Source organism: Ictidomys tridecemlineatus, chromosome 8 (genome assembly GCF_052094955.1).
Source record: "Ictidomys tridecemlineatus isolate mIctTri1 chromosome 8, mIctTri1.hap1, whole genome shotgun sequence".
Classification (NCBI taxonomy): domain Eukaryota; kingdom Metazoa; phylum Chordata; class Mammalia; order Rodentia; family Sciuridae; genus Ictidomys; species Ictidomys tridecemlineatus.
In genome coordinates this window covers 100,643,223-100,654,729 of record NC_135484.1, presented here as the reverse complement: position 1 = coordinate 100,654,729, position 11,507 = coordinate 100,643,223, and the positions used below count along the sequence as shown (strand labels likewise).

Genomic DNA, 11,507 nt, shown 5'->3' with positions numbered 1-11,507 from the left:
CTGATATCTAAGTTCTATCTCACACAGAACCCAATACAGCACCAAAGAGCATGTTGCCCATTTTCCTTCAGGGACAGTAGTAAAATCTGAGGCTAAGACTGTCCCTGTCCACTCATGGCAGAGTGAGTCATACCTTCCCATGGATTCCCGGCTGATTATGGTTTTCTGTCAGTGTTTTCCATGGGTCCTGATCTCAGATTTCATTATTTAAAATTCAACAATAGAAGAGTGTATGCCTTTCTTCTCTTTCAACCCAAACACAAGAGTGCCCCTCAGCCTTTCACACATTGGGAAATCGTGGTTTACATTTTGGGAATATCTGAGGACAATTCCATTTGGAAATTCTCATTTCTGCTACCTGTGCTTTTCACTCTTGGAGCATAAGTCATTCTGTATACAGATCCAAGGACACGTTCTGGCTGCTTAAAGTATCCTCCAGTTTGGACATATGCAAGTGTATGAATTAGGAGAACTGACCTTTATATCCTTACTCAATTTATCAATATGAGTTGATCCTTTGCAATGGTCTCCCATAGACCCTAAGCACAATCTAGAAAGGCTGCACCTGATATATTTTCTCTTCCCTTCTGTTGGGCAGCTTTATGCATTTCTTCTCCAAAAAAAAAAAAAAGCAGCTCTTTAATAAAGGAGTTAGCTGGAGATCTACTTAGACACTTGGTTATCTCTGGTCCTCCAATAAAACTGTCTTCCATTTATAAATTTGATTCAGCTACTAATTAAGAGAAAAATATAGCTATGATCCATTGACAATTTCCTTTCTCAGATTTAGTATTTTCACATCTTTATTCTTGAGTAAAATCTCAGCAAAGCACATGAAAATATCAATTTTTGACCGTAAAAACTCGTAAGATGCAAACCTGATATGCAAGCACTACTCTGGGTTCTCAATAATGATTGAATTTAAGCTACAAAATAAGCCACTTGTAAAAAATTAGATAGTTGTCTTGTGATTGGAAGGTAAGCCCTGATACAGGAGAAAGCAGGATGTTTTCCAGTCTTCAAATGTTCATACAGGGAAAACAAATGTTTTTCTGTAATACTGAAAAACCAACTCTTGCAGACTAGACCTTTCCATGATTCTTTCCATAAGAGGAGCCCAAAGTGCTGTGGGTAGTCATCCCAGGGGAAGTTTAATAACAATTCCTACCGGTATAAGTCAGTATTAATACAATTATTAAGTTGGTGAACTAGGAGCAGAGATGGCTTAAGTTAAAAACAAAATAAAAACTTATCAAGTGTTTGAGAATCTATTATTTGTCCAGCATTGGCAAATGATCTGTGATAGACACAAAAGATATATAATCAGACACTGTTTCAGTCCTCAGACATTTTAAAGCTCTAAATGGGATTCATAGTCCAACTCCTCCTACCTACTTGGGAACACATGCCAAGCCTCACCCTCACCTCCCCTGTTTATTGTCTGGATATATTTTGAACATTCTGCCTTTCAGTCCAAATGCCCTCAGCATTCCCTGGTCACAGCTGTTCCTGAACAGTTTCTGGTTGTGCAGAATGAAGGCAGAACTTCTCAGTGGCACCACAGGAGGCTTTCTTCTCTTGGGAAAGCCCCAAGCTGCTACTTCTCTTGATCAGCTGACTCTGTCCCTGCCACCGATGGCTCTCTTGTCTGAGGTCTGGGCACAGCAGCAGCAGTCGATCTTGGCCTGCCAGCTGGTATCTGAGCAGCTGCTCTTGGGCTGCCTTCCAGTTCCCACTCTCCTGCAGGTACAATTGCTGAGAAGGAGACCCTGGAGCACAAGGGTGCCTCTGGGATGTGACACCGGTAATACTGGGAGCAGCCGTAGCAGGCCCTTCCTCTGGGACAGTGTGGCTGCTCACCTTCCTTCTGGACACTCCGTCCAGGGCATGGTTGGGAAGCTGGTTCAGCCTGCCCAGCATGACCTTCATTCTCATATCTGTGGAAAGAGAAATAGGGGAAGAAATCATTTAGTTTTTAATCAGTTGATAACACATTTTGAATATTTAGGAATCTTCACAATATATTATCAACTAATTAAAGGTTGAATTATAACTGATGATCAATTTCCAAATACCTTTAAAAAATACTTTTTCCTAAAATAAAAGTACTGTATCCCACACCCAAGTTGTAATTAATACTAACCATCCAATAAAAGTTTGATAACATGTCTTCAAAAAAAACCCACTTTTAAGATGTTATTAAATAAACAAGGATTTCAAGTGTAAGCACAGAGCTTAAATTTGATATTTAGACTTTAGACAGGTCTAATTATTGGGAAACCCACACTCATATTAAGAAATGTGAACCTGAAAAAATCAGTCTTATCTAGTATTTTGGCTTTTACACCAAATTTACAATTTAAACCTCTTTGATTTTATAAAAATGAATATAAACATAGGTAGACCTAATATAAATATATGAATACATTTATGAGCTTGTGCATGTTTGGTTGTGCAATAGTGGAAGGAGAGAAAGTGAAATGTAATTTAGTCATGAAGTTAGTGTTCTGCTCAAATTCCTCTTTTTTCTGGGTGGCTGTGTGACTTTCATTCCACCTCTTAAGCCTGTCATGGCTTCAATTGTAAAATTTCATATTATTATCAGTCGTTACTTACTTTACTAAAATTTCCTTCATTTTAGTAACCTTAGTTATTATTTTCTTTCGTTGAGATTTCATTTGTACTTTAGTTTTCTTATTAAACATAATTAAAAATTAACTCAGAAGAGTACAATATTGGTAAACTAATGATCTAGGAATTTTTTTTTCTAATCTGGCCCAATTTTTGGAAGTGCACTATTATATATATATACACACACACTTAATACTGTGATCATGCTCCTAGTAAATGAGTTAAGTAACTTCTCACATTACTGGAGCAGTAAATGATGATGAACGAAGAATACATAGAATTTTAGTGATATCATAGTCAGAATTACCAGAACAGTTGTTTATGTTATTAAATATATAAAATATGACTCCCCAAAGCTATATAACATAGCAGCTAATAGCATAGGCTTATAGTCAAATAAATGTGGTGATAGTTCCTGCTTGGTCCTTTACTTGCTGAATAAACATGTAAACTGTACTTTATCACAATGTACCTCAGCTTGATCATCTTTGAAACAATAATAGTGCTGGTGTCTATCTTGTGGGATTATTTGAAAGTTAAATCAGATGAAGCAAGCAAAGTACTGCCCCAAAGCAACAATATGGTAAAGACTATCATATGGTTTGGATGTGAGGTACCCCCATAAAACTCATATGTGAGATAATGCAACAATGTTCACAAGGTGAAATAATTCGATTATGAAAACTTTAACCTATCCAGTGGATTAATCCACTTGAATGGATTAATTGGGTGGTACCTATAGGCAGATAGGAAACTGGAGGAAGTAGATCACAGGTGGCATGCCTTTGGGGTTTATATTTCATCCCTGGCAATTTACTTTTGCTCTCTCTTCTTGTTTGTCATGAACTAAGCATCTTTCCTCCACCAAACCTTTCCACCATGATGTTCTGCCTAAGCTCAGTTTCCAGAGCTACTGAGTTGGCCAACAATGGCTTGAATCTCTGAAAACATGAGCTAAAATAAACTTTTCCTCATCTAAGTTGTTCTTGTTGGGTACACTGATCAGAACAATTCAAAGCTGACTAAAATAACTATCATGATAATTGCCATTACCATTATAGTAACCATCATTGTTCCATTACCATTATAGTAACCATCATTGTTCAAATTTCTAACGTTTAAATAATAGTGCCAAGTGCCGGTTTCAATATGTAATATTCACTCATTCTTTCAATTCTTAGAGCCAACCCAAGAAACCATTAATACTATTATCCTTGATTTATAGAAGAATAAATGAAAGTGAAGCTGGACATGATGGTATGCACCTGTATGTACTTCTAACCACCAAGGAGGCTGAGGTGGGAGAATGACTTGAGCCCAAGAGTTAAAGGCCAGTCTGCGTAATATATTTCGATTCATCTCACAAAAGTCAAAAGTACAGATGGTAGGCTTACTTACCATATTTGTAAAGCTTCTAAATATGTACATGGGAATTCAAATAATCTCATGTGACCATGCATTAATCACTTAAAATAATTATTAAATGATTCTATAAGTTTCTTTTCTAACTCTGTCTACAACTTACTTTAATAAAAAGTACCTTAAATTAATAGTTCTCACAGACAGTAAGATAATTTCATACTAAAATACACCAACATAGACAGTAACAAATTCATATTAAAATATAGCAACAAACAATCTCAATACGATAGTCCTTAGGTATTTAAACTTAGGCTTTCTTTTGCCTTCAAAATTTACTTTAATAATTTAAAGTACCATTTATACAGCAAGTATACCAAATAACACATGTTGAGCACTACATCATGTATGTAATTTGTCCTTAGAATAACCCTCTGACTACATGCTCTTATTATCTGTCATTTATATATTTATACATAACAGGGATTGAACCCATGAGTGCTCAACCTCTAAGCCACATTTCCAGTCCTTTTTTGTATTTTTATTTATAGACAAGGTCTCACAAAGTTGCTGGGTCTGGCTTTGAACACAAGATCTTTCTGCCTCAGCCACCTGATTTACTGGGATTACAGTGGTGTGCCATGCCCAGCTATTATCTGCCCTTCAGAAGAAAGGTAATTAAGGGACAGAGTGACTAAGTATACCTTCCCAATACCACAGGTAAATCAAGGGCAGATCTGGTTTAGAGAATTCAAGATTTTTTGGTCCAGATTCTGTGCTTATCAGCACCATACAACAATGTATAAAGTCCTAGACAGCAATGAAGAATTAAGAAGAGTGTTTGGCTGAATATATGCATATCAGTATCTCATATGTGCAAAGGTCATCTTTCAAGTGCCTTATGATGAATAAAAAAAGACCCATCTTAAACCCTTGGGAAGTAGGTGGCAACATGGTCATCAACATCTACTATCACTAATGTTCTTGCATTTCACCACTAAATTCATTAACTACTCTTTTTTTTTTTTTACACACATTGTAGATACTAATGTATTAACCTGTGTATTATGCTTCTCTCAGTTTATTGGGAGCTGTCCTGGCTTGTATCAGAAGACAATAGTGTGCCATCTATATTATAGAATTAAAAACCCAATTTATTAGTAGTTTAATCTAATCTAGCAACAGATGATGGGTGGAAAATGAAGTAATGAGGTGAGGATATGAAAAGGTAATAGTTCTTTTTATTTTTTAATTTTTGCTTTTTTTTGAGACAGGGTCTTGTGAAGTTTCTCAGGCTGGCCTCAAACTTATCATCCTCCTACCTCATCCTCCCAAATAGCTGGGATTACAGGTGTGTGACTTCTAAAATGCTTTTTACTGGGACCAGTAAATAAGATAAAGTAATCATGTTGTTCAATTGTTCCCACAATGCTTATTTTAATATCCTGATAAGTTTATATTACTCATCTCTCCCCTTTCACTTTCCACACAGTCTTTTTGTCTAGCGTTTATCTGCCACAGCTACCTGCCTGGAGGATTTCTCTTGCTTGGAGCTGTGAGAACTTTCCGGTTACTCTAGTTTTCCTATGGGATCTGCAACTCCTTCCAGAAGTGTTTCTTGACAGCTCAACTACATTGATTTATGCCTCAATACTTGTTGACTGGAGTTTCTCATTTGACCTGTGCTGCTGTTTCTATTATTGGTCACCTTTCTTTGTGTGACAGTCCCATCTTCCTCTTAGGACTTTGAGTGCCTTTAGGGAAGGAGATGTTTTGTGCTATCAACCCTGTTTGCTCATTATGCCCAGTTCTATACCAAGCACTGGGCTTGGTATCATCTCCATAATTACTGCTCTCACCAGGAGGAAAAGGCATAGTTTATCAGGATCAGCAAATAACCAAAGAACAAGAAGAATAAATTGTCAGGTAGAAGCAAACTTAAAAAAGGAAAAGAGGCTTTGAATTTTAATCCCTTGGTAAAACCAATAGCACTTTGTATAAGATGAATCAAATGCTACAAGTCACCTATTTTTAAGCCATTGAAAATATTGTTATCCTGTTTTTGAGAGACTTTCATTGGAAATATTTCCCCCCTTGTTCTTCAAGTCTGTATCTCTTCATAAAAGACTAATGCAAGCCTAGCTTTCTTTTGCAGACCCCAAAACATTTAAAAGTCTCCCATAAATTATTTACATGTTAGCTCCAATCAGCAACATACCTGACAGACTCCCCAGCTGAAATGAAAGTTCACTGTGTAAAGGTGCCCAGGGAGGCTGGCCACCTCCCACTGTGAGGTTATAGACAGAACTAAGTCAGCACACATTACATGTCAGTGCCGACATCAGAAGGAATCAGCTCCTTTGATCTAGGACCTCCACAGGAAGCTTAGATCTCAGACAAATTAGATAAAAAATGAATTTATAGCAGATATGTGTCCTAAGGCATTCAGTTGAATGTTTGGGTTTTAGGGAAGGAAGGATAGCTAGTATCAAAACATATGAATTAACATGCCTTCTTCCCATCACTGCCTGGTTGATGAGTTTCCATCAGAAAGGAAAGAGGAGATTTCAAATTGCCTGTACCCATGCTTCATAGAGTTCCATTGGTAGGTATGATCAAGTTTTAGGGAGAATGAGACCAAATATGGGGCACATATATCCATTCTCTACAAAATGAGGCCCTTACTGGCTTGGGGTGATTCCAGGTACACCTACAGTCTGATCTGGGGTGCTTCCAGGTAAACCTACAATTGGCTGCAATTTTTCCAGCTCTTCTTAACATCTTGTGGCTTATGAAACTTTCAAAAGCAGTGAATATACACTATGCCCTTGATTTTTAAGATTGCTGTGAGTGCTAGTCGCTGGCTTCTTTTGCTATCAGAGCATTAGTAATGAATTTCCCTTCTATTTTTCTCACGCCAATTCCATGTGCAGTGTTCAGTGTTAGAAGACTTGGAGATTCAATGAGCAGTCTCAAAATAGTTGACATTTTTGAAGTCTAAACATGGTCTGAGGAAGAGAAGTGGACAAGTAATATGTCAAAAATGGATTCTATCATTTATTGATAAAGGAAAACGTCTTGCCCACATATTAGAAAATACATATGCAGTAATTAGTAAACAATATCACCAGGGTTATCCAGACTACTTTTCCTTTAAGTGGAAAGTTATCATTTATTTTAATAAGCAATGGATGGTCAATCAAAAGTTATAAAAATTAGAGAAAATAAAAGGAAGGAAAACATACTGTTAGTCTCCCACATTGAGTCACAAGTGATCTCTGTTCCATTGATTTTCTGTTGCTCTAACAATGAATGCATTTTAGTAAATCAAACTCAGCTCATTTATGCTTCTGGAATTTACTTTGGTATATTTTTTGAAGTGAGAATCTAGGTTAATAATTATTCTAAATAGTCAAATTATTTAACTCTATGTATAGACTGCTTTAATTTATTTTTTAAGCATGTATTACATTTTTATACCTAACATATATATTTATTATGTATAATATATAATTATAACCTATACTTTTGCAATATACATATATGCATAAATATGTACATAATGTGATACAACACGAGAATATATGTACACCCTAACGCATACACAACACACACACACACACACACACACACACACACTCATTGGGGCTATTTCCATTAGGGTATTCCTTTATCAGTATCACATTTTACTAAGAATAGTAACATAAACATTATTTCTCTGCTAGAGTTACACATTCCCATTGTCATAAAATCAATTTCTTTTAGAAAATTTGCTTTGTATCATTGGTCTGTACTTTTCTGATGAACTTTGTATTCATCTTATGCCACTTTACAATGTGCAAAATTATTGAAATTGCATTAAAACCAAGCTAATTTATGAATAATTAAGGTCCCTGAAATATTAGTCAGTCTAAATACAAACATATTTCCTTTTACATTCATGTCTTCTCTTTAAACTACTCAGCAAAACACATCTTATTGTTAAATACCTTCAACACATCTCTCATTAATATTTTTTCCCAAGATATCATATCCCTTGGCCACTATTGTATATTTTATCACATTTTGTAACTACGTACTCCTAACTTCTTGTAGCAGTCCATTTTATGTACTATAATGAAATATCCCAGGCAGAGTGGGATTGTAATCCAGTGTCTGGGGAGGCTGAGACAGGAGAATTGCAAGTTAAAAGCCAGCCTCAGCAATGGCAAGGTTCTTAGTAACTCAGTGACACCCTGTCTCTAAATAAAATGCAAAATAGGGCTGGGTATGTGGCTCAATGGTTGAATGCCCCTGAATTCAACCCCCAGTACAAAATAAATAAATAAAAATATAATAAAATACCTGAGACAGAATAAACTTATAAGGAAAAGATGTTTATTTAGCATTTATAAAATATTATGTCTTTATAGATTGACATTTTATTTTAATAAGTTACTCAAGTTAATTATAAACCATAGCAGTTACCTCCAACAATTATATCATCTGCAAACCATCTCCAACATTGTCCTTTTAATTTATCTCTGCCTACATTCCTCAGAATTACACAATGTGTCCTCATTTCAGTAGCAAGTACTTTAATATTCCATTGTTAAATATAATATTTCATAGTGTTCAAACACTTATTTAGCAATATTTCTCTTTTAGTAAACCTTTTCACTGCTGTGACCAAAAGACTTGACCAGAACAATCATAGAGGAGGAAAGTTTATTTGAGGGCTCATGGTTTCAGGGGTCACAGTCCATAGACAGCTGGCTCCATTCCTTGGAGATAGTGGTGAGGTTGAACATCATGGCATAAGAGTATGGTGGAAGGAAGTAGTTCAAATGATGATCAGTATGCAGAGAGAGGAACTAAGCTCAGTTCACCAAGTATGTACCCCAAAGGCATGCCCCTAATGACTCACCTCTTCTAGGCACACCCTATCCATCTTCAATTACTACTCAGCTAATCCCTAGCAGAGGATTAATTCACTGATTGGGTGAAAGGTCTCATAACTCAATCATTTCACCTCTAAATGTTCTCACATTTTCTCAGACATGAGCTGTTTTGGGGAGACACCTCATATCCCAACCATTATAAGTTTATTAAGCTTTTCTTATGGAATAAGTGCTAATTTTCTTCATGTTTTTTAAAATAGGGGATGTTCTTATCTTTTTTCCTTATGTGATATAGACATGTTATTCATTAATGAATTCCAAACATATTTCTACTTTTCTGAGAGCTTGGGAAATGTCTCAGCTGTTGTGTCTTCCTTACTTCTAAACACCTTGAAGCCATCTCTCTTCTCTTCACCCTCTGGCATTCTTTTAGATTGATGCTCACAAAAGATAAATTCATAAACAGTCCTTTTTATTTCACATTCATGAAGCATATCAGATATAGTTAATAGTCTCTAAATGATAGAGATAAGGAGTCCCTGAAGTTGACGTTCATAATCATATATGTATAAAGGCAAGCCTTTTTTACATGCAAAATTTTAATTCCCAACATTGGATGTATGGATTCTACAAATAAAATCCGTGAGTGGCCAAACATCAGTGCAAGATTTGGAGAAAAATGCACTGAGATCTGCAAAGACAGAGGACTGTCAAGACAACTGAGAGAGGCAGCCATAGTAGTCAGCAGAAAGCACTGCAGGAAACACCATGTCACATTCTGCCCATTGCTAACAGTGATGTGCAGTCCTTATACTGTGGTCAGTCATGGGCATTATCCTGTTGTTGATCTGTTTTTAAAGAAATTGAGGATGATTTTTCTTTATTCTTTTCTAACAGTTTTTAACAACTGCTGGGATCCAAGGGTCTTCGGAAAGAAGGGAGAATCATTTCATCTCTATCTTCATCATTTACTCAATAATATTTATTCATGGTTTTATATCATAATTGGTCTGGTGTAGATGTGAGGAGTCCCCCAAAATCCACATCTGAAACAATGCTAGGAAGTTCAGAGGTGAACAGATTGGGTTATGAGAACAATTAACCTAATGAGCACCTTAATCCCCTGGTAGGGATTAACTGGGTAGTGACTGTAGGTAGTAGGTAGGGTATAGCTGAAAGAGTTGGGTCCTTGAGGGTGTGCCTTTGGGGCTCCTATTTTGTCCTTAGTGAAGGGAACTTGCTTGCTCTCCCTCTTGGTATGATGTCCTGAGCCACTTTCCTCTGCCACCTCTTCTATCATGATGTTTTCTCTCACCTTGGGCCCCAAAGAAAATAATCTCCTATCTATGAAACCATGAGCCCCAAAATAACCTTTTACTCCTCTAATTGTTCTTCTCAGGTCTTTTGGTCATAGCAAAAAAAAAATAACTAAAACAATAAGTCTCTATAGTAAAGAGCTTCTGGGGTTTAAAAAGATACAGAATTTATACAAAAGATAGGAGAAAACGAACAATTACATTATATAGTAAGTGTTATGTAAACAAGGGTAGAGTTCTGGAAGTTGAGAGATGGGAACCAGTCCTTCTAGATAAAGAGAATTTTAAAAAGAAAAAAAAAGTATTTGATCTGGATTTGGGAAAAATGGGAGACTGTGGCTATGCGGATACACTGGAGAAGAACATTTTGAAATGGGGAAGCCTGTGTTACAGATTGGGAATTCTGTCCTGGAAGGGAAAGACAAAGAGGAGAGACACCTGCCAGCAATGTGGTCAATGTGACTGAATGGAAGACACACCTGAGAGGTAAAGCAACAAGAGAGGACACTCAAGGACACAGAAGAAGTGGAAATGATAGAGGTTGATAAGCAAGAAAGGGACAGAGTGGGAAAGGGTGAACTAGGTGGGCTGGGGATGTGGCTCAAGCGGTAGCGCGCTCGCCTGGCATGCGTGCAGCCCGGGTTCGATCCTCAGCATCACATACAAACAAAGATGTTGTGTCCGCCAAAAATAAATATTAAAAAATTCTCTCTCTCTCTCTCTCTCTCTCTCTCTCTCTCTCTCTGTCTGTCTGTCTCTTTCTCTCTCTTTCTCTCTCTCTCTCTTTCTCTCTCTCTCTCTCTTTAAAAAAAAAAGAAAGGGTGAACTGGGAATTCAAGATCTATAACTCAAGGTGTCTAGATTGGGAGATTTGGATGTTATTGACCAAGTTAAAGGAACAAAGAAACCATTGAGTAAAAGTGATGTGAGATTGAGCTTTGACAGGGCAAAGCAGAAGTCTTCCTGGCATTTCTATGAACCAGAGTTTCTGCAAAATGGACAATCAAGCCTTCACTAAATAAGATATGAAACCATGTGATGAGATTTAGCACTCAGAGGATTAAACATTCAACTCAGAAAAATGATATTCTTGCCTTTCACATTCCCTGCCATATTTCAGTTCTTCCAATAGATATTGTTGCATTTGATTTACACTTGTTTATTGAATTAACTTGTTCCTCAATTGTCCACCAAATACTATTCCTGTGTACCAACCATATTGGGAATTCATAAAGGACAAGGAACCAGATACATTGCAATTGTACAGACAAGACTTTGTTGTGTACTAAGTAAATATTATTTTCTATTTATGGGGAGATTA

The 11,507-nt window shown here is 36.6% G+C and overlaps 1 protein-coding gene across 5 annotated transcripts in view; it reads right to left on the bottom strand.

Moving 5' to 3' along the window:
- Positions 1 to 785: 785 nt before the first annotated feature.
- Positions 786 to 11,507, bottom strand: part of Pkhd1 (PKHD1 ciliary IPT domain containing fibrocystin/polyductin) — a 432,625-nt gene continuing 421,903 nt past the window's right edge. For all 5 annotated transcript variants that reach the window (XM_005318573.4, XM_078019904.1, XM_078019905.1 and 2 more), the window contains one exon: positions 786 to 1,937. In XM_005318573.4, the coding sequence (XP_005318630.2) occupies positions 1,498 to 1,937 (440 nt within the window). In that variant the 3' untranslated portion in view covers positions 786 to 1,497. The remainder of the gene's footprint in view (positions 1,938 to 11,507) is intronic.